The following is a 23,524-nucleotide window of genomic DNA, read 5'->3' as shown; positions in this document are numbered from 1 at the left end:
TGTCTCTGATCACTAGTATTCGGTAATGTTTCATTGTACAATCACATTTGTCTCTAATCGCTAGTGTTCGTTTATGCTTTACTGTACAATCGCTCGTTCCTCAATGTTACAATGGGGTGGGGCGGGGTAACTCCTCAGCCCACTCTCAACAGGTGAAAATACATAGCCTAAGTTCAAGGTGCGCGTTCAAATCCACACTCATCGCTTTAAACTTTTGTGACCCATAATAACTAAAAGTTGAATATATCAATGTGACATTACAATTAACAAAAGCCCATCCTCATAACACCTGAAGTAGACTGAGTGCATACCTGACGCAGATTATATATAGCGTGGGTGTCGTATCCTGGGTTTTACGCCGCTTTTAGCAATATTCCAGCAAATTCAAGAAATGGGCTTCACACACTGTACCCATGAGGGGAATCGAATCCGGGTCTTTGGCTACCTCACCGCCCATTAGAATGGATGAAGAATGGACATAGAATGACTGATGATTTGATATAGACTGTACGAAGAGTTGATGTTGATGGTGTAGAATTGTTACAGACTGGGTGTGGACTGGATGACGACGATGTAGAATGGCTGTAGACTGGAAGCACAGTGAATCCAGAATTGACACAGACGGGTCATAGACAATTGTATCAGTCACGTTTCCAAGAAAATTACTGACCAGAAGTAACTGTTACGGGTCAGTTGAAATTGTGAAGCTGAAGTTAAGGGTCAAGATGAGGCTCAACATTCTAGACTCGTTGGCGTCTTTTGCACGTGTTAAATGATCGAAGGGAATTACATGGATACTGAGCTGGTTCATTCGTATATCAGCTAATCCATTTTGTGATTTTCTGATGGAAACGGACTTTGATATGTATGATAAACGAAACATACAACAGAAGTATTTATAGACGGAGTTATACAACGAGACTTGACTTTGAGGTTTATACCAAGAAGCATTAAAAACCGAAAACCCAAGCATTGTCTCACTCATTCATTCAGTTTCACTGTGTGACAACAGCCTTACCATACCATACCATACCATACCATACCATACCATACCATACCATACCATACCATACCATACCATACCATACCATACCAAACCATACCATACCATACCGTACCATACCGTACCATACCATACCATACCATACAGCATATATCATGCCTGTCGTAAAAGGCGAATAACGGGATTGGGTTGTCAGATTCGCTGGTTTGGTTGATTGATGCTCATGACGATGATCACTGAATTATCTGGTCCAGACTCGATTTTATGCAGATCGCGGCAATTTAGCTGGAATATTGCCGAGTGCAGAGTTAACGACAATCAAACAAACTACTTCTACATTTTCTACTACTACTACTACTACTACTTGAAGCATTGACCGAAACGTAGAACCCAGCAGATAAATGGGTACCCGGTGGGACAGGTGATATGACTATTAACCTGCCAGCGCCTCACAGGCAGTTTGGGTTATCTGGTGTAATAATAATCAGATTGTTTGGGCGCTTCGAGCATGCATTATGCATGGAGACTTGTGCAGATTAAATGGACTAATATTATTGCCTCTATGTAATGTTAAGTAGCCGGTACTTGTTTTGAATGAAAAACAATAATGACTACTTTGTCACTTCAGATTTATTAACACTTAGGGATACTACATTGTTCGCTTCCTGGAGAGTCGGCCAGGTAGCACCACAGATATCCAGACGGCAGTATGCTACCTCCAGACGGGTCTCTGCAGTGGTTGGCGGCACCAGCGTAGCCGAGGTTTGGTGCACCGTTGGTGATGTCGAAGTAGTCACGATAGTAGGCGTGATTGTTGGGGTCGGTGACGGACCAGTACTGACATGTCTTTCCACTGTAGGTTGTAGATTTCTTACCACTGTACACTGCTGTGGAGCCTTGCATGGTGTAGCACTCAGCTGTGAAGAAAATGTCAATGTCAGTAAATATGATACGTGAATATGATTGATACTTTCTTTACATGGTATCTGATTGGTTGAAGGCTGGTTAGTTGTTGTTTACCGTCGCGCGCAGCTGTATTCCAGCTGTATGGCGTCGGTCTGTAAATAATCGAGTCTGGACCAGACATTCCAGTGATCAACATCATGAGCATCAATCTATGCAACTGGGATACGATGACATGTGTCCATCAAGTCCTGACCACCCGATCCCGTTAGTCGCCTCCTACGACAAGCATGGGTTACTGAAGATCAATTCTAACCCGGATCTTCATGGGGGTAGATCAACTGAAGGAGGAATTCAACAGTATTTCTGTGATGTAAGGCGTGTCGTGTATTGTTGGATGAAAGCCCAAATTGAAGTATGAGACGTCTGCAACATTCCCTGGCAAACCATGGACATAGGATCCTGGCTCACCAGGGGACACTACTCTGCAAAGCGAAAACATAGTATTTGGCGGGGTGGGGGTGGGGGTGTTCAATGCGCTTTCTGTAAATCCCAGGGGCGGTGGGGTAGCATAGTGGTAAAAGCGTTCGCTCGTCACGCCGAAGACCCGGGTTCGATTCCCCACATCGGAATTGCTGGAATATTGCTAAAAGCGGCGTGAAACTAAACTCACTCACTCACTCACTGTTGTTTATAACGAATCCGAGGTATATCTATAGCACTTACCCAATCCCAGCGAAAGTAGAATTGATCTTATTACCCAATTTCATGACGGAATGTGAACAATATCAGCAACTGTTTCTTTAATGGACAAGATAATGTGTATCAAATTTGAAATATCAGCCACAATGTCCAATCATGTTAACTTCCCAGTCAAGTGAACGCATTAAGGTTTAATATCCCCAAAATCTGTCAACGATTTAACTGTTAGAATGTCATGCGTTCACAAGCCAATCATTGAGTTAAACTATGACTTATCCCAGTGTATCCTAAAGGATTTAATGATGTTAAAGTTAGTATGTATTCTTCGCTAGAGATTTACTGGGGTTCCTGAAGACTGTGAAACTCGGTCAGTGTTCACGTCATTTCAAGAATAGTCTTGTGAAAAACGTATGAACGTCAAAATGTGTCGATACACTTATGAGCGTAGGGCGGTGGGGGTAGCCTAGTGGTTAAAGCGCTCGCTCGTCACGCCGAAGATCCAGGTTCAATTCCCCACATCGGAATAGGATGTGAACACCCGTTTCTGGTGTCCCCCACCGTGATATTAAAATCGGCGTAAAACTAAACTCACTCACTCACACTCACTTATGAGCGTCTGCTTCGCGGTCATGTGACCGTCTTTCTAACATTGAAAAAGTCGTATATCGAAAAAAACCATACAGATGCATAACATTCATTAGAAATCTCTGCTAAAAGTATCATCAATTGTACGATTATCATGAGCAAACTGTGTTTATGAACATTCTCAGAAGATTAAATTGCCGATCTTTAAGGAGCGAACTGATAGTACAGAGAATTATAACGATTACTTACTATTGCACGCTGCTAGTGTGGCAAGAACAGCTACGGTTGTTAAAAGCAGGAGACGAGTACTTACTATTGCAAGCTGCTAGTGTGGCAAGAACAGCTAGGGTTGTTAAGAGCACTCGTCTCCTGCTTACTATTGCAAGCTGCTAGTGTGGCAAGAACAGCTAGGGTTGTTAAGAGCAGGAGACGAGTACTTACTATTTCAAGCTGCTAGAGCGGCAAGAACAGCTACGGTTGTTAAGAGCAGGAGACGAGTACTTACTATTGCAAGCTGCTAGTGTGGCAATAACAGCTAGGGTTGTTAAGAGCAGGAGACGAGTACTTACTATTGCAAGCTGCTAGTGTGGCAAGAACAGCTAGGGTTGTTAAGAACAGGAGACGAGCCATGGTGGATGCTGTTCACTGATCGCCTTATTGTGGTTTTCACCGGAGAAGTCAACACACGCGACGTGACATTCACACAATTGTTTATGTAGATGGATTTCTATTGAAAATGAATTCCCCATTAACCTTTCTGTCATACGTGACAGATGTTCGGCCAACGTAATTGTGACATACTTATGAAGGAGTCTTTGTTCGAGAAAAGAAGGCTTGCTAAAATCCATAAATTCCATACGTCTTTAGACATCTATTAAAATATTGTACCAGGGTGTGGCAGTAACGAGAAGCGTAAATGTTTGGAATATAATTTCGTAGTATCACCTACGTAACCAGAGAATGATTGGCTTGTGAACGCATCACACTCTAACATTTAAATCGTTGACAGATTTTCGGGATATTAAAACTTTAATGTGTTTCACTTGACTGGGAAGTTAACATGATTGGACATTGTGGCTGATAATTCAAATTTGATACACATTATCCTGTCCATTAAAGAAACAGCTGCTGATATTGTTCACATTCCGTCATGAAATTGGGTAATAAGATCAATTTTATTTTCGCTGGGATTGGGTAAGTGCTGTAGATATACCTCGGATTCGTTGTAAACAACTGTGAGTGAGTGAGTTTAGTTTTATGAAACTTTAGGAATATTCCACACATTCTATACACTATGGGGAATCGAACCCGTGTTTTTGGCGTGACGAGCGAACGCTTTAACCACTATGCTACCCCACCACCCCGTTATAAACAATAATATGCAAAGGATCGTTACGGGTGGGGCAGAATAAGCTCACCTGCTCGCGTAACAGGTTTCATCACTAGTTTGATAGTGTTTTGTCGTGTGTATTTCCAAACCTGATCTGTTAATAATGGAGTCTGGACCAGACAATCCAGTGATTGACGTCATGAGCGTCGATCTACGCAATTGGGATACGATGACATGTGTCAACCAAGTCAGCGAGGCTGACAATCCGATCCCGTAGGTCGCCTCTTACGACACGCATGGGTTACTGAATATAAATTCTAACCCGGATCTTCACGGGTCTTATCTAGGGATGACATCTGCAGACAGGGGGTGAGATCAGATGATGGAACATTCCAGGTCGCATTGTTGACGATTTGTAATCGACATTTTAAGTGCTTTCCCTTAAGTTTACATTCCACATGTATAAACATGACATTTATTTCTATTCTATATGTAACCATATCTACGTGTAGTATTACTGCTAAGTCTGTTATATGAAGAAAGGCTGATGGGCGATGATGCCGGAAATATAAAATCTTATCAGCTTGTAAAAATAGGTCACAAAAAGTGAATTTCTACTGCAACACAGCCATTACCTACAAATAGCAATACAATGTTAAAAAGTATAAAAGATGGCACTGATTGATATTCACTTTTATATTAGTATAATTGTATTTATATGTGGATGGTTGCATCAAGCCGTACATAAAAACTGTGTGGATGATTGCCAATTATCACAACACAGTCTCACGGAAAATTTGGAATATTTGCCAATTCTTTCAACAAGAATACAACTCATATGCAAGGATTCTTGCACGTCAATCGGTAAAATGAAGATGGCATTCACAGTGTTGAATACCTCTTATGATTGTCATTTCATTACTTACACTCACTACCCCCGGTTTCTTTGATCGTGAGTGCGGTGGGGTAGAGTAATGGTCGAAGCGTCCGCTCGTCAAGAGCCGAGGTATCTTCCCCACATGGATATTCCATTTCTGGAGTGCCCTGTCGTAATGTCTCTGCGAGAATAATGCTAAAAGCGGCGTAAAACTAACATCGCTCACTCTTTCATAGTGACCATGGTAGTTACAGTGTATAAATCACATTTGGAACTTCATCATTCCTTTGTCTCGTTTACGGTTCCGAGGCGGTAGGGTAGTCCAATGGTAAAAGCTTTCGCTCGTCACGCTGCAATCTTTTGGTTCCATTCTCCACATAGGTTAAATTTGTGAAGCCCATTCCTGGTGTCTTATCGTGATATTGCTGGAATATTGCCCACAACGGTGTAAACCCATACTCACTCGATTTTAGGTTGCTGTATTCTAAAAACCACGATATCATTAAGTAAGTATTACTAATTATTAAGTAAGTTACTGAATTAATTTCAATATTGTTGTTAACAGTGTTGAAGTTACATGCTTTAACCAATTTCACGAAGCCCATAAAAACAGGTGCGGTGCTAGTCTGTCTCACAGTCACTCTACCGTATTATTTCCCCTTCTGCCTAATCCTTTCTGCAATGGTTATGCCCGAAACGAAACAAGTCTAGATTTCCTCAGGTGAACCCCCCTTCTCCTTTTCAAATTGAAAAGAATTGTTTGTTTCTATAAAAATATGTTTACGTCCAGAGACTAAGCGTTTGTCTAGAATGGTGCAGACAAACCTAGAGTATCAGGATTCGAACCCACGACTTTTGGTTTCTGGCACGCCTTATGGAAAGTTATTGGTACGGTGGCTGAGTGATCTAGGCGTCTGACTTTGTGTGCTGGCGATTAGGTGCCCGACTCTGAGGGTGTGGTACTAGAAGTAGTACTAGAAAAAGTACTAGAATTTGTACTTTACTAAGAAAGTGTAATCCCATATATAACATATGTTATGTACACCTATATTGATAGAACGAGAAGAGAAAATGATGAGGTCATTTGTGTACTGGAATACTGAATACTACGACCATCATCGGCCTTGTCGAGGCACGTGGTCAGTGTGCGAAATATATATTTTCCAAATTTTCTAGACAGTCGGGCTAGACATGCCTGAAAGCTACTAGCCCACAAAAATCCCACTAGCTCAAAATATGAATGTTGAAACTAAGCAAAAGATTACAACATAGAGAGAATAAGAAATTGTCGGCATGACACGGGTTTTATAATTAAGCTGTTAAAATATGTTGAACATTTCTTTCAGGCCATAATCTTGCATGATTAAAAATTGTATTATAACCTAACAAGGCGGAGAGAGTGATAGTTTTACAAACTCACCCATGTAACTTCACTAGCCAGTCGGGCCAGTGACTGTGAAGATTTACTGGCCTGTTTACTCGACTGGATTTTTGCTAGCCACAGGCTAGAGGGCCAGTGGCTATTTCGCACATGATACGTGATACAGAATTTACGTTTCGTGAGTGTAGGAGTCATGGCTTGAATGAGGAAAGAAAAACCAAAGTGATGCTTTTGGCCCTTATATCAAATGAAGGAAATGTTGTACTGTTACTGATTTGCATAAAGGGAACGTTGAATATTGGAACGTTGAAGTCATTCCTCTCGCTTGTGTGTTTGCCTCTCCGCATCTTTACGTATATCCAAAAACAGACTGTCTCAGTGCTGTTTTGTTGTTGTTTACCTATTTAATTCTTTCGGTGGCTTTGGGGTTAATTATATATAAATAATATAATGTGGATTCTTAACCAAGAGGTTCGCCTGTTCAATTCTTGTTAACCTAAACCCAAATCACCCACTCGATTTCAGATTGCAGCGAACCCCCACCCCCACCCCCCCAAGAAAATAAATAAACGAATTGAAAAAAAATTAAATAAATAAATAAATTAAAAACCTAAAACAAATTAAAATGAATAAGTAAACACAATGAATGAGTCACTGAGTGGTGGATGAATGAATGAGTGAATGAATGAATGAATAACATTCGAATATATTAGGGCCCACAAGAACATGGAAAACAGACGCAAGATATATTTTTGTCAATTCAGATTTATTTTTGAAACGAGATCCACGATTCCAACTTGTTTTAAAGTTCATGCTTCATTAATGTACAGTTATTGATCATGACACTTATGAATATCACATGTCCCCCAGCCTGTTCCAGTAGCTGTGTAGCACCAGAGAAATCCAAGTGAGGGCGAGCCATTTCCAGATGGGTCCCGGCAGTAGTTCCCAGGATAGTCGGAGGACTTTGCACCGTTGGTGACGTCGAAGTGCTCAGGGAGAAAGGCGTGATTGTTTGGTGTCTTGCTGGACCAGGACTGGCATTGAACGCCTTCGTCGGTCACAGCTACGGTGCCACCGTACACTGCTGTAAAGTCTTGCTTGGTGTAACAGTCAGCTGTGAAGAAAATGCCAATATCAATAAATATGATACGTGAATTATATTCATACTTTCTTGACATGGTATCTGATTGAAGGGGGAATTGAAAAGTATATCTGTGAAGCCCAAATTGAAGTCTGAGACGTTTGCAACGTTTGCTAAAACACTAGAGTACATTCCTGGCAACCTACAATCACAGGATCCTGGCTCGCCAAAGGTTTGGCAAGGAAGTAGGTCTTTTACATAAGGCTTTTTTCTGAGTCTTTTTCTCAATATTTCATTTGTGAAGAAAAGGTTAGTCTCAATATAAAACATAAATATGCTGGATTTTTTCACACGCTCCTCTCATCAAACAAAAGAGTAATGTAGAAATGTCACTCCATGTCTGCTCATGCCTGAGAGGGCCGGAAATGACAAAGGATTTGGAGCTGTGCACCTTCTAACTTATGAGGATCACCATCATAGGATCCTGTCTCGCCAAAAGGGATAGAATCCTACACTGAAGTGCGGTGCCTTCGTCCACTTAGTCTTGCTTGCAATATTTTAAAAAATGTTTATATCCTTCCAAAATAAAGTCTTCACGCCTGTTATTGCTGTGCGATTGCAGGCAACAAACAGCTTGTTTGTGCAATATGTGGAAGCGGTAGGTCTTCTGGGTTGGGCTGTCGTTGACGTTTTCGATTTAAACACAGGCGCAAACAGATTCTTATAAACAAACTGCCATGTAGACCATGATTACACTGCGGAGATATTACCTCTCATAAGATGATTTTATCGGATATGTAACACATCTTACACAATATACCGTTCAAAAATTCATATGATTCAAGGTAACTTGAGATAATTCTGTAAGATAATACTGAGACACTTTTCTATATTCTTCGGAATCGAAATTCCATCTCCTAAAGATATGTTCACATGCAACATTAATTCGTCAATAAAAAGTCACGGACCTAACCCGCATCCTTGTCTGACTCAGCAAGTATGTCTAAAATATGTCTGACAATGATAATATTTGTTGCCTTCAGTGCACTGCCGATGTTTATATTTTACTATTAATTCGAACATATCTTAAAACTTTCAATTCATTTTGAAAATAGGTTGCTGATATCTTAAATTATGCTGATCCCGTGCACCAAAAATGCCATTGTTGTGTCTTGTCCTGTACTTTCCTAAACTCTTTCAAGGTGAGGACTTGAGTCGATGAACGAAGGAATAATTTACGGTCATGGTTACTGAGTGAAAAAACACCGCCGCATGTGATTGTCAAATAATTATGTTTAAGAAACGAAAAATAGTTTTAAGAAACTAAGAATACGGACTTTCAAAAAGATACTTTTACGGGAGGAAGATACAAAGGAAATTATTTTGTGATTATATGGGTGAGACAATTTGAACGCTTTCGAATAGTGGCAGCCACATTTACTATTGAATATTGGGAAGATGATTTCGAATGAAAATTCCCCAAGAATATGAAAAAATTGCTTAACTTAAAAATACTGTTCAAGTTCGTGAAACGAAGTTACACATCTCCTGAAACCCACATGTGTGATTTGACAAATTCTGCAAATGTCAATTAGAGGTGGAATTGTAAACCTGTTGGCTATGGCATTAAGAACAAAACTTACTTTGGCATGCTGCCAGTGAGGCAAGAGCGGCCAGGGTGGCGACTAGCAGGAGACGAGCCATGGTGGATGCTGTACAGTTGCAACGGAGTTGGTGCTGCGCACGTCGTTACCACAAGACAAATGTAGACGTGGGTGACGCGATTGCGATTTAAATATAATCAACCATTGATCTTTCTGTCAATTGCGACAGATGTTCGGCCAATTCTCATAAAAGAGTCTTTGTCCGAGCACAATTGGTCCAGATGTAATCCATTCAGTGCAAACACCATGCAAATGTTGGCAGCTTTCAAGATATTGCACCAGCAATAATGAAGATGACATGTTTGAGTGATTTGAATATAATATCTTATGAACAACATTGGCTTCCAGAAAATGATTGACATTATTTGGCATTTCATTTGTAAATATATTTTGTGGATATTATTATTCAATAAAACAACCAAACAATTATTATATTACACTGACTGACTGAGTTTGGTTATACGCCGCTTTCAGCAATATTCCAGCAACATCACGGCGGGGGACACCAGAAATGGGCTTCACACATTGTACCCCTGTAGGGATTCGAACCCGGGTCTTCGGCATGACGCATTATATTACAGAATAGTTAGCATTAACATACCAACGGATGTTATCATTTCGTTATGGATTCGAGTAATAACCCAAATGATCTTGAAGTTGAATTGGAAAATTATTTCAGTAAACAGTCCACGTTATTCTACCATTCTAAATGACATTCAAAGACTCCAGTACACATGCGGGATCGTAAGGTCAGGCTCGCTGACTTGGTTGATGCTCATGCTATTGATCATTTGATTGTCTGGTCCAAACTCGATTATTTACAGACTGCCACCATATAGCAGTAACACAACAAACAAAACAAAGAAACAAACATACAGTCCTACTGAACATCAAAATCTGGTCTGATTCGGAAACAACGCTCCTGATCCGAGTTGCACCTGTAGAAACTAACAGAAGCCCAGAATCCACATCGCCTCGCAGCCATGCCAATTTCTCCATGCTAGCTAACTGTTCCACATTTGTCTATTTCAGCTATTGGGTTGTATGTTGAAAGCCAACAGTTATATCACGACAGCTTAATGTGGAGCATAATGGTGGTCAGTTACAATTGGAACCAAGGACCAACAGACTAACTACCCTTTGACCATATTGTCTTGCATTTCCTCGTTTAGTGCTTGTTTATCGAGAGTGACAAAACAACTCACCAGAAAACTTTATGAGAGTGATGACTTCAACTTTCCCCTTATGTCGAGCAATATTTGTCAGCTCCAGACTCTGATGTCAATATTTCATTACTTTTGAGGAACAATCGAGAGCAGTCATTTCACCCAGATCGCGATGATCGGTATACGTCTTCAGCTCATAAGCTGATCAACGTTACAAACGCTTTGTGGAGGACATAATGAAATCTGACACATAGTAACAATCATTATTTCCGATTTAAATCCCCAGGTTAAATTGTCCAATATGTTCTCGTATTCTTTCAGGTGAAAAATTGACCAGCCTTTGCATGTGTTTATGGCATGTGCCACCAATTGATACGCTCACCTGTTCGCGTACCTGATATCATCACTGTTTCATGGTGATTCATAAACACAAGCTCATGGCATAGCCATACTTTCAGGAGACATTTACCGTGGATGTGGGAAGGTTTTGTCGCATAAATTATCTTAATGTTGCACTGCATTAACAATCATTGGGTGTAGTCTGCATGGGCATAAAAGAAGATTGTTTCGTGTTCGTTTAGTTTCTGTGCACGTAATGTGCACTTTCAACCTTGAGGTTGTTCGGTTAAATTTTTGGCAGCAGGAATCCAAATCAATCACTTCGCTTCCAGATGTTAGTGATAGAGGAAATTCTGAAATGTCTATCTCCATCAGAGTTTTGGTCTTATTTGTGACTCACTCACTCACTCACTCACTCGTCTCGGCCATGCATGTATGTGTGTGTGTGTGTGTGTGTGTGTGTGCGTGTGCGTGTGTGCGTACGTGCCCGCGCGGTTATTTTTGCAGTAGCATTGGGTTCTATGAATTAATATTTCATAGACAGTGTCACATCTATAATGCAGAGGATCTGATGTCAGTTAAATAGACTGGTATATACCCACTGCGAGATATTTTATGATTTTGAAATGGAATGATGGTATCTCATTGTGTATCCAAAGATTTAAATAAAAATAATTACCCATGAATTATTTCGTCAGGTCACCCTACCCCACCGTTGAGACACACAACAAACACATGGCAAGCCAACTGGCCAGCTGATCTAAATTTTACTGCTGTGTTTGTCTGTGCTTAAGTAATACATATTGAGCGAAATACCAAGATGCTCAATATTTATCTCGTTCCGTTTTTATATGTTATAGACATTTTTTTTTAGTACTACTTTTATGTATTGTTCCCTAGTGCAACGTGATAGATTTTCTGAAGATCGATAGTTATGCTCGTTGCCATTTCGATATATCAAAGCACCCATTCATAGGAGGCTGTTTGTGAATAGTTTATGACACAACGGAGGAATATGCACGCATGTCTAGATTTAACTGTTTGCAATACCTTTGATTATCACAGTGCGACTTGCTGAACGTTCACCACAGTGGCTGAGAAGTGTGTGCATCATGACCTTACCATGCGCACGTCCAAGGACACGACTAATCGCATTGGTTGGTTTATTAATAAGCGCCGTAGTCGCTCTGATGTACAGTTTAGGGAAGAACCACAGTGAGTTGTCTCTGGAATTGCCAGATCCCTTGTTACGTCTTCACAACCCCGACGATCCCAATGTGAAACTCGTGTTTGCCCAAATGGACCTGATGGATCCAGGAGTCAATGGCACAGGATTGGTGTTAGATGTGAGGAAACTTCCCATGGAAGAAGCCAAAAAGTTCCGGAGGAGTTTCGAGGACCGGGAGTACTCGACTTATATCAGTAGTCTCATACCTCTCCAGAGATCTCTGCCTGATATCCGTCTTAAGGGATGTCATTCGCTGTACACAGACCTCAACCTCCCTGAAACCAGTGTGGTCATCATCTTCCACAACGAGCACTGGTCAGTCCTGTTACGGACTATCCACAGCATCATGGACAACACTCCACCTCATCTTATCAAGGAGATCATCTTAGTGGACGATGCATCTACAGACGAGGTTCTGAAGGAACCGTTGGAGGAGTATGTGTCCAGATTCAGCAAAGTGCAGCTACTGCGAGCTGAGTCCAGGCAGGGTTTGATAAGAGCGCGGATGGTGGGATTTGAACAGTCTACGGCTCCTGTAGCAGTGTTCATGGACGCACATTGTGAATGTTTTCCTGGCTGGCTGGAACCACTGGTGACAAGGATCGCCGAAAATGATACTATAATCACCACTCCTTTGATACACGGTGTTAACCCCTTGGACTTCGGAATTGACCTGACAAAGGATATCCGGTTACAGTGGGTGTCTTTCCCTGAACTACGATTTGCTTGGACGAGGGTTCCACAGCGAGAACAATTAAGACGAAAACGACCAACAGACACCTACCGTTCTCCTGCAATGGTAGGATGCGTATTTGCTGTCAGTCAAAGATGGTTTCGGAAACTGGGACAGTTTGACCCCGGCTTGGAGGTGTGGGGTGCAGAGAACACAGAACTCTCCCTTAAAACCTGGATGTGTGGGGGAGGACTGGAGCTAGTCCCCTGCTCCAATGTTGGCCATATGTTCCATCGCAATAAATACTACGACACCAATCCACATTTCTACAGTCGAAACATTGCCAGAATCGCCAACGTCTGGATGGACAGCTACAACATCTTCGCCCGTAACTTTGACGGTTCCTTGGCTGATATCGGCGACGTCTCTGACAGGGTTAAGCTAAGACAGGATCTGCACTGCCATTCGTTTGAATGGTACCTTGCCAACGTCAGCCCCGAGTCTTACATTGTTGGAGATGGGATATATACTGGCGAGATGCGGAATGTTGGTTTGAGGACGTTTTGCATTCATGACGCTTTTGAGAGAAATAGGTTGGAATCACCCATTGTTTTGATTCCGTGCCACGGAAAGCTTGGAAACCAACTATGGGACTACACGGAACTCAGGGAAATCAAGAACTACATGTTTTGTTTCCAGGAAGCTACGGGACCTGTTGCCATGGCAATATGTGACGAAGATCAGATGAATCAAAAGTGGCGTTATGATCCAACTGCTGATGGACACGGTCCAGTTGTGTCCGCCAGTGGCCTCTGTCTAAGTGTGGACACCAACTACATGATTCTTATTACCGAGACTTGTAACAACACCGATATCCAGTTGTGGCAGTGGGGAAAGAGGCGGGAGCCGCGAACATGGAAACTGAAAAACTAAATTGGAGTTGAGGAGTGAGCTTACTGAGTTCAGAGGACCTGACATTTAGTAAGGACATGCACATGATTCACGAACCGATTGTGACCAAGGTGATTCAGGATTTATTTAGTCAGGGATGTTGGCAGACCACGGATGCATCAACCAGAAATGTTGCCGATTAACAATGAATAGAGTAGGACAACAGTACCTGTCAGTCAGGTCCTTACCTGTATGTTGGGTATCAGAAGTCGCTTGCAGAAAGCGACCTTAGGGCTACGACCATCTTAAGGCTGTGTTAGCGAATGGGAGTTACGATCATCGTGGCGCTAAGTGAGTGAGAGAGTGAATGAGTTTAGTTTTACGCTGCACTCAGCTATATTCCAGCTATATGGCGGCGGTAGGTAAATAATCGAGTCTGGACCAGACAATTCGGTGATCAACATCATGAGCATCGATCTACGCAATTGGGATACGATCACATGTGTCAACCAAGTCAGTGAGTCTGACCACCCGATCCCGTTAGTTGCCTCTTACGAAAAGCATGGGCTACTGAAGATCAATTCTAACACGGATCTCGTGGCGTTTAGATCGCTTTGATCAAGCGGGCCCTGTTCTTCAGGAACCCTTCTCTTACGGCGCGTCTGTATGATACCGGGTAACTTTCTCAACGGAAAGGGACGTATAAAAATAATTGCCATGAAAACATGTGCTATAAATATATTGTTCGAGTATACCTATTAAATGGTCTGTACCGCATAAAGATGTAAAACAATATCAGTTTTTCCTTGCATATTTATTATTCCACGTTGTTCTTATAATGATCAAAGTTTACAATTTAAATTTTGTTTCAACATCCGAGATTTAGTTCTGTACACATATAAACACCAAGGAGGACCTTGGACAACATAGGAACACCTAGGAACACCAAGGAACACCTAGGAACACCTTGGATCAGCTAGGAACACTTTGAAACCATGCATGTTTCCCATCCTGCTTCATCAGCTGTGTAGCACCACAGTTGCCCTAATGAAGGCATGCCTCCTCCAGAAGGGTCACGGCAGTAGTTGCGGATGGCGTTGAAGCTGAGGTTTGGTGCGCCGTTGGTGACGTCGAAGTCCTCTGGGCTGTAGGAGTGGATGTTCGGGGACTGGCTGGACCAAGCCTGACACTGTTTTCCGCTTGCGGTTACAGATTTTGTTCCACTGTAGATTGCTGTTCCGTCCTGCTTTCTGTAACAGTCATCTGTGAAGTAAATGTCAATAGCAGTACTGAATAAAGACAAACTTTATGGATAACAAGTTCTTCATTTCGTGAGTGCAACGTTTAGGTACAGATTCTTGTACCGTTGTTGTAGCCTAGTGGTTAAAGCGTTGGCTCGTCACGCCGAAGACCCGGGTTCGAATCCCCACATGGGTACAATGTGTGAAGCCCAGTTCTGGTGTCCCCCGTCGTGATGTTGCTGGAATATTGCTAAAAGCGGCGTAAAACCAAATTCAGTCAGTCAGTCCCTGCTTGACAACGGTACAAGAGCCTGTATCGAAACGTCGATTGGCACATGGTGGATGGTTGCCTCAAACACAGAAAGTCTTAAAGAAATAAAGAAGTTGTTATCCAGAAAGTTTACTTCTATATTGTAACTCCCAACTTGTAAACTGCCATTAAAGGAAGCAATATTGACCACGTAATGGCATGGATACCTTCATTGACAAGTTTGTCTCATCGAACGAAGGAGAGTCATTCAGACTGGTTTAAAGTTTGAATATTTTCATTGTGTCTCCCAATGTCAGATTAAGGCAACAACCATCTACTTTCCTGCAGGAGTGGTGGTGATGGTGGGAAATAGTTGATCTGAGGCTGCCAGAACAACGCTTGTGACGTAACAGGTAGTGGGTGTCGATCCAGAATGTGCACTAAACAAAAGGACTCGACAAGACATTTTCTAAGGATCAGACCAGTCACTACAAATAACTGTTTGGTCATCAGCAAATGTTATGATTTAGGTTGGTCGATCCAAAAGAAGCAAATTTATAACCGTGCAGCCTACGGAATTGAGAACATGATTTACTGTTGAACGCTGTCAGTATGACAGACCCTTCTTCTATTGGAAAAAGTGAGTGAGTTTAGTTTTACGCCGCTTTTAGCAATATTACAGCAATATCACGGCGGGGGACACCACATATGGGCTTCACACATTGTACCCATGTGGGGATTCGAACCCGGGTCTTCGGCGTGACGAGCGAACGCTTTAAACACTAGGCTACCCAACCGCCCCTCCTTGGAAGAAGACTTCACATTAAAAACTCATATAGATTCATAACATTCACAATAAATCTCAGCTAAAAGCAGAGATAGTGGCACGATTCAAACCAGATCATGAGCAAACTGTGTTTATGAACATTCTCATAATTTCGAATTGTCCATCCAAAAACATCAACAATGCTCAACTACAGTTGCAGCCCGTGAAATGAAGTTAAGTATCGAGTGCAACACACACGGCTGAGCATGATTTGACAAATTCCCCAAAGGTCAGTAAGAAGTACATTTGTAAACATGCAGTCGATGGCATTACGAACAGAACTTACCATCGCAAGCTGCCAGTGTGGCAAGAACAGCTAGGGTAGTGAAGAGCAGGAGACGAGCCATGTTGGATGCTGGTCAGCGGACACTGGTTGTTGCAACGGAGCAGGTACTGCACCCGGGAGAAACAGACAAATATATATACTCGTGGATGCACCAATTAACCCTTAACCATGTGCAACAGGTGCGAGGCCAACGTATTGTCAATCGCTCATAAAGGGTTATTGTCCGAGTTAACCAGCTGAGCAGCATGTCATTATATGCATGTGACATGGATCTTTATACGTGTGTCGATACTGCACCAAGGCATCAGCGAGTTGGCAGGAAAGGCTGCGAGTGTAATAAAGACGACGTACTAACAATTCTATACTCATATTTAATTTGCGATTGAAAAATTGTTAGTTATATCGGAGTCAATCAATGTTGATATGATAATAATGGATGTTTTCAGAGTGCATCACCACTAGCACTTCCTTGTGACCACAGCTGTCTGTACAGTGATCGCTCTTGAAAGATGATTGTTGTATGACGTGAATTTGCATGTGTAGCATTTTCATTTTTTTTTTAAAAACCAAAATCCCGGCTAGAAACAAACACTAACAACTGTGTGATGCAAGATGACAGTCAGAATAAATGGTCTACAGTGATTTATCGACCTTCTTGAAAACCGTCCAAAAAAAGAATGACACCCAGTGTACGTGTATGGGACTACTGCGTTGTGCACGTGCACCCACTGCGTAGTGTTTGGGGAGAAATGGTGGTGCGTTCATAAGAAATCTGTCTTTGAAAAGTTTGTTAAGACGTATACTTCCTATCCAAATTGAAAGTTAAGGTTGCCCTACTTTTTTAAAGAGTATATTTCAAATGAGCACTATTAAGATAACCAGTGATGTCAGGTAGATATGTGTGTGAAAACATGTAAACTCTTCATTGTTTTCTTTTATGACGGAGGCAGTTTTTTTTACCTTTTGGTACCAAATGCGGCCTTGTTTGTGCCTTACTTCTCTGATAGTATAGTTGTGCAGTGGTAAAAGTGATCGCTCAAAATGAATATTCCGGTTTGATTCTCATGAATATTCTCATTCTTGTGAATATTCCGGTTTGATTCTCATGAATATTCTCATTCTTGTGAATATCCATGTTTGATTCTCAGTATTAGTTTGTAAATTTACTTATATCTGAAATAATTCCGAATCGACGTAATATTTTGATTCACTAACTCACCTGATTCTCAAATTAATAATACACTTGGTGACCGCGTCCCATGTTGAGTGGAAAGAGCGTCTGATCGAGGCGCCGAATGTCGTTGGTTCGATCTCCACTGCGTCATGCCAAAATACATTAAATGGTGGTGCTAGTTGTTTCCCCGCCTGGAACTCGGCATTGAGGGGACAGAACTACGACTGGTATGCTGAAAGTCTGTTTTTTTCCCCATTTCGGTATGCCACATTGTGGCAAGGTAGCTCAGTTGGCTCACACTATTAAACTAGTAGAAGCACATGCAGACACACACATTCACTCTCTCACACACACTCAAACATAAGCTCTCATAAACACGCACACAAAGAAGACTAAAGCACAAAACATCCTCTCCTTCTCTCTCACACACAATCCAAACACTACCACGCTCATTCACTCTCTCTCACACTCGTACGCACACACACTCTCACGCTCTCTCTCTCCCCACAACCCCACACAGAGTCTCCCTCAATCTAACTCACTCACACGCTCTCGTACTCTCTCATACACACAGTTTCACTAAGATATTTACACTCACACATTCTCTCTCTCTCTCTTTCACACACACACATTCACTCAAACACTGGCCCACTCATTCGCTCACTCACACACTCTCACATATATCATCACTCACACAAACACATACATGCACACACACGCACGCACGCGCTCTTTCACACGCGCGCAGAGACTCACACAATCTCTCATACACACAAGCACATGACCACGGACCTCACACAACATGACCGGATACAGACATCGGCTGACCTCTAACAATCACCGAACTAAATCTATCAATAAGTAACTCCCAGGTCAGTGGAAGGATTATCGCCAGCTACTGTCCATCAATCTTACATGGAATGTGACAAGGCATGGTTCATACCATCGATACAATAGATACTATATATTGAAGATGTGAGTATCAGTATTTTATCTCAAGGTAATTGCAGATTTGACACTGACAACTGACACAATCGTAAACGTGTTCCAGATAGTAGACACATTTTGAGACAGGGCGCATGATTGCACGAAACAAATAAAGGTTTTCGACCCAAGGACAGATTGATGTTGTCCGAAAGCGTTCCAGGTTGATGCGACATTTCCTTTCATACATGAGTGAGTATGGTTTGACGCCACTTTTAGCATAATTCCAGCAATATCACGGCGGGGGACACCAGAAATGGGCTTCACACATTGTACTCATGTGGGGAATCGATCCCGGGTCTTCGGCGTGACGAGCGAACGCTTTAACCACTAGGCTTCCTCACCGCCCCTGTCATACATAAACCTCAAGCGGAGATGTAAGTGCAGTACGTGTGGCGGCTGGACGAAGTCGAACCTAACTCACTGTCTCATCGTTGTAACGATAACACAACGTCAGGTTCATCATGCAAATGATAGGGTGGGGTGGTTGGGTGGGAGGGAGGGTTGATGATTATTATGGAGAAGCACAGACACACACACACACACAAACACACACATACATTATGAACGGTCCCGTGATCATCAGCAACCCATGCTTGTTGCAATTGGGGTGAGGTGAGGTGAAATTGGGTTTTATGTTGTGCTTGAGAATGTTTCGCTCATATGACGACGTGCATGCGCGTGTATGTGTATGTGCGGCTGCTTGTACTAGCCCAGACTGAAGCTGGTTTTATAGTGCTAGCCCACTGAGATACCATGCCGCAGTGAAGCATGAATACCCCACTCAGACACAGTATACTGACTCCGAGCCGACCAGTCCTTGTTGTATCCAGTAATGCCGAGCGCCAGGCAGGGATCAACAAGTACCATATTTTAACGTCTTTTGGTATGACGCGGTCGGGGATCGTACTCGCGACCTTCCGCTCTCCGGGCGGACGCTCTAACCACTACACCACGGAGGCGGTCGTTGCAATTGGGGACCAACGGGATCAAGTAGTCAGGATCGTTATCCTAATTGCGTAGATCGGTGCTCATGATGTTAGTCACTGGATTGTCTGGTCCAGACTTGTCATATATTTTGAATATTGCTGAGTGCGTCCTTAAACAATAAACAAACAAATAAAGCTTGTCGAATGAGATGCTTACCCCACAGAAATTTGAACATGTTCTCGGGCGGTCAGGTAGCCCAGTCGATTCCATATATGGGTACAATGTGTGAAGCCCAATTTTGGTGTCCCCCCGCTGTGATATTGCTGGAATATTGCTAAAAGCGGCGTAAAACTAAACACAATAATACATAAACTGGAGTTTGTAAGGATTGTCGGGTCAAGAAATGATTTCTAAATGTTTACAGTAACATTACTATAATATTCCTTTGGTCCATCTGATCCCGCTTGGTCCCTACACGTACGCATGAGTGAATATCCACTCGCCACTGATCGATTGGTTTACAGGAAATTGTAGTATCGTCTTTAACCCATCCTATTTCGCGTGTACACTTATCGGTTTGCAATAAGTTAAATGTCCTCAATGAATGCTTAGTGTAGGTCTATACATAGCTTGTTTAGACATAAACTTTAGAATTTTCCCGAAAATTGATTCACTCAATTGTGTGTGGCAGCTAATGAAATTTAGCTGATCGTCATTTGGCAGTATGGAATTGTTGACATATAATGTCCCTTCCACCATAAATAACGAAGCTGGATAAATTACATCGATTTTGTAATATATGAAGCCACAGGTGGTTGCGCAGAGAAATTTGGGTTGCGTTTTGTCGATGACTTACAGTCGGGAACAAACGGCAGAAATTGGCTGCTCAACAGTTAACAGATGCTCCGCGGAATATCAGAGAAGTTGCGTTTGTGCGATTGATCTAAGATACGAAGTAACGGAGTGTTTCAATTCATTCCAAAATCAGGGTAATTCATTTTTGATGATCTGTCACGTTTCACCTTACGTAAAACAGACTTGAGTCCTGTGTCACGTGACATTTGTACCAGGTTTGTGACAATTTAGGGTGAAAGAGGTCAATGTTCTCAAGAGTCTAGGAAATCGTTACCCACAAATGAATTGATCAACAGGAACATATCTGTGACGTTATCCGATCGAGAAGCTGCGATATCATAAACTATTGTCACACTTTTTTGATGACAATACAAACAAAATATTTTCAAAAATGAAAAATGAAAACGTCCATGTATTGATTTGGAAATTAAAAGAACTGTGGTTGTCTCAGAACATATCAGAATATTGTGTGTGGTTTGTTTGGGGATACCACAGGTACGTGTGAGTGAGTGAGTGAGTTTAGTTTTACGCCGCACTCAGCAATATTCAAGCTATATGGCGGCGGTCCCCAGATAGCAATGTCCGTTGGGCCAATGTTGGACCAACATTGGCCATCATTGGGCCTACGTTGGCCAATGTTGGCCCAACGAACATTGCTATCAGGGTCTGTATACAGTCGAGTCTGGACCAGACAATCCAGTGATCAACAGCCAGAACATCGATCTGCGCAATTGGGTACCGATGACACGTGTCAACCAAGTCAGCGAGCCTGACCACCCGATCCCGTGAGTCGCCTCTTATACGACAAGCATGGGTTACTGAAGGTCAATATTCTAACCCAGACCTTCACGGGTCAGGTACGTGTGAAGTATTGGTATAACAACGCTGTATATTTCTTCAGATGGCTTCGGGGCGGTGGGGTAGCCTAGTGGTTAAAGCGTTGGCTCGTCACGCCGAAGACCCGGGTTCGATTCCCCACATGGGCACAATGTGTTAAGCCCATTTCTGGTGTCCCCCGCCGTGATATTGCTGGAATATTGCTAAAAGCGGCGTAAAACTAAACTCAGTCGGTCAGATGGCTTCACAAACACTATCATACATAAATGCAGAGAAAACGAAAACAAGCAGTCGAATTGCAAATGCAACGGATCGTGGAACACGAAATTATACAAAACACAATTCCGACTAAACAAAAGCATATGCACATAACTTAATACACGAAATGGGAAATTTATGGAAATATATAGTCCAGATGTGAAATATATTTTTTCCAGGTGTAAATTATCACACTTGATTAAGCATTCTGTATGTGTAACCTGCCCTTAACCTGCCTCACAATCGGGTCCGCTCGGCTTCCTGCACACTGCACACCGGTCAACCCAAACAATCGAGATAAGGTTCCTTAATGGGGTATCTATTCATATTGTATCAACAGGCATGGCTGCCACCATTTTGATTGTATTGTTTAAAGACACACGTGTCACGTTAGTTTTTCTAATCTACATGTTCCAAAATGGAATTGTCAAATGGAAACTGAGAGAGTTTTAATGTATATCATTTAATGTGTTTGACCATCATTTTTCTTCTGAACTGATCTACAAAGATGTTGATATTAAACAGCCACACGTCGTTGTGTCGAACGTTCGGATGTGTCGAACTCACGGATGTGTGGAAGTAAAAGCTGGACCCCTAATCATTCGTAATTTAGCAATTATTTCGCTCGACGTGTCGAACCTCGTTTAACTGGAAGTATTTTCGTAGGTCCCTTCAACTTTGAGACAGCAGTTTTTGACTTCAGATATATGGGTCCCTGTGCTTTGGTTATTTAGATCACAAAATGAAAAAAGCAAAGGGTGTGGGTGTGTGTGTGGTGTGTAGGGTGTGTGGTGTGGGGGGAGGGAGGGGTGGGGTGGGGTTAAGCCTAGTGGTCACGCCGAAGACCAGGGTTCGATTCCCCACATGGGTACAATGTGTGAAGCCCATTTCTGGTGTCCCCCGACGATATTGCTGGGATATTGATAAAAGCGGCATAAAACCATACTCACGCACTTACTGTAATCAGGGTTTTGGTTAACGTCCCAGCTGGTGTACGTATTTACATAATTATCTTCTTATTGTTCCAGTATCAATAATAACACTGGTACTATCAGTCGTTATCCTGTACATTTGGAGCAGATGGCAGCACAGTAACAACTCATTAGATGTGTAGTCCACAACTTTGGCAATTTCAGCTATCATTAGCTCCGATAGCTTCCAAAATATCCAAGAATATTATTAATCTCAATTTATGATTGCCATTCCAAAGATATGTTGGCATACATCTCTGACTTCCACACTCCTTTTCTCAAATGAAGAACTCAAAGCTGTCATAATGTCAAGCTCGCAAATGACCTAGGCTTATAATATATTTGGGCCTATTGGTGATTCTACTTTAATGGAAATATCAGACCTGTCACAGTGACACCGAGTGACCAAACAATGTGGTGTGTGTTTGTGTGAATGTGTGTGTATTGGTGTGTGTATTTGTGTGAGTGTCTTGGTGTGTGTTTCTGTGAGTGTCTTGTTCAACCACATTAAGGCAAAAGCTTTGTACGTATGTACAGGCGCCAACGTGAATGCATCGATTTTCAACTTGAGTGTTCAGAAAATGACAATGTCACTCGAATAATATTTCATAATTCAGGCTAAAACAAATACAGTTCATCTATTGAAGTGACTTGCTGAAAGTATGCATGTCTTAATTAATTACAAAATACTACCACGAATCTATCCATGATTTGCAACCGGTATCCCTGTATTGTTATGGGTGGTGATGCGCCGAGGATAACCAATATTTTTTAGTGAGTGAGTGAGTGAGTGAGTGAGTGAGTGAGCTGGGTTTTACGCCGCTTTTAGCAATATTCCAGCAACGTCACGACGGGGAACACCAGAAATGGGCTTCACACATTGTAACCATCTCGGGAATCGAACCCGTGTCTTCGGTGTGACGTGCGAACGCTTGAACCACCTGGCTACCCCATCATCCCCGCGTCTAGTTAGAATACGAGGGCAGTGGTATCACACCTAAGAGTGAACACCCGATCCAGGAAATATTACCTACTACCAGCAGGTCTTTGTTAGCAACTGTTAGCTGCTAATAGCAGTTACAAAGA

At 42.2% G+C, this 23,524-nt stretch overlaps 3 protein-coding genes and 1 long non-coding RNA gene across 4 annotated transcripts; all 4 read right to left on the bottom strand.

The window, feature by feature from the left end:
- LOC124287284 lies at positions 1–23,524 on the bottom strand. Its single transcript, XR_006901244.1, has 3 exons — positions 23,448–23,524; positions 6,868–6,871; positions 1–12 (listed from the first exon to the last, which is right to left on the bottom strand). It is a non-coding gene; the product is annotated as an uncharacterized LOC124287284 (long non-coding RNA).
- Positions 1,619–3,866, bottom strand: LOC124287283 (plasminogen-like). The gene is made up of 2 exons (XM_046723782.1): positions 3,763–3,866; positions 1,619–1,920 (listed from the first exon to the last, which is right to left on the bottom strand). The coding sequence occupies exons 1-2, from the start codon at positions 3,821–3,823 to the stop codon at positions 1,637–1,639; spliced, it is 345 nt and encodes a 114-aa protein (XP_046579738.1). The 5' UTR covers positions 3,824–3,866; the 3' UTR covers positions 1,619–1,636.
- On the bottom strand, positions 7,529–9,621 carry LOC124287282 (hepatocyte growth factor-like protein). The gene is made up of 2 exons (XM_046723781.1): positions 9,509–9,621; positions 7,529–7,898 (listed from the first exon to the last, which is right to left on the bottom strand). The coding sequence occupies exons 1-2, from the start codon at positions 9,567–9,569 to the stop codon at positions 7,612–7,614; spliced, it is 348 nt and encodes a 115-aa protein (XP_046579737.1). The 5' UTR covers positions 9,570–9,621; the 3' UTR covers positions 7,529–7,611.
- On the bottom strand, positions 14,622–16,539 carry LOC124287280 (apolipoprotein(a)-like). Its single transcript, XM_046723780.1, has 2 exons — positions 16,430–16,539; positions 14,622–15,089 (listed from the first exon to the last, which is right to left on the bottom strand). Exons 1-2 carry the CDS (start codon positions 16,488–16,490, stop codon positions 14,803–14,805), a joined length of 348 nt encoding a protein of 115 aa, XP_046579736.1. The 5' UTR covers positions 16,491–16,539; the 3' UTR covers positions 14,622–14,802.

Source organism: Haliotis rubra, unplaced genomic scaffold (assembly GCF_003918875.1).
Source record: "Haliotis rubra isolate DU_JTF1 unplaced genomic scaffold, ASM391887v1 Scf4, whole genome shotgun sequence".
NCBI classification, from domain to species: domain Eukaryota; kingdom Metazoa; phylum Mollusca; class Gastropoda; order Lepetellida; family Haliotidae; genus Haliotis; species Haliotis rubra.
This window is presented reverse-complemented; position numbering and strand designations above follow the sequence as displayed.

Excerpts from the sequence above, each read along its gene's own strand:
- LOC124287283 (XM_046723782.1), bottom strand. The coding sequence starts at position 3,823 with ATGGCTCGTCTCCTGTTCTTAACAACCCTAGCTGTTCTTGCCACACTA. Across the intron at positions 1,921-3,762 it reads CACACTAGCAGCTTGCAATA|CTGAGTGCTACACCATGCAA; the intron begins GTAAGTACTCGT and ends TTTTCTTCACAG.
- LOC124287282 (XM_046723781.1), bottom strand. The coding sequence starts at position 9,569 with ATGGCTCGTCTCCTGCTAGTCGCCACCCTGGCCGCTCTTGCCTCACTG. Across the intron at positions 7,899-9,508 it reads CTCACTGGCAGCATGCCAAA|CTGACTGTTACACCAAGCAA; the intron begins GTAAGTTTTGTT and ends TTTTCTTCACAG.
- LOC124287280 (XM_046723780.1), bottom strand. The coding sequence starts at position 16,490 with ATGGCTCGTCTCCTGCTCTTCACTACCCTAGCTGTTCTTGCCACACTG. Across the intron at positions 15,090-16,429 it reads CACACTGGCAGCTTGCGATG|ATGACTGTTACAGAAAGCAG; the intron begins GTAAGTTCTGTT and ends TTTACTTCACAG.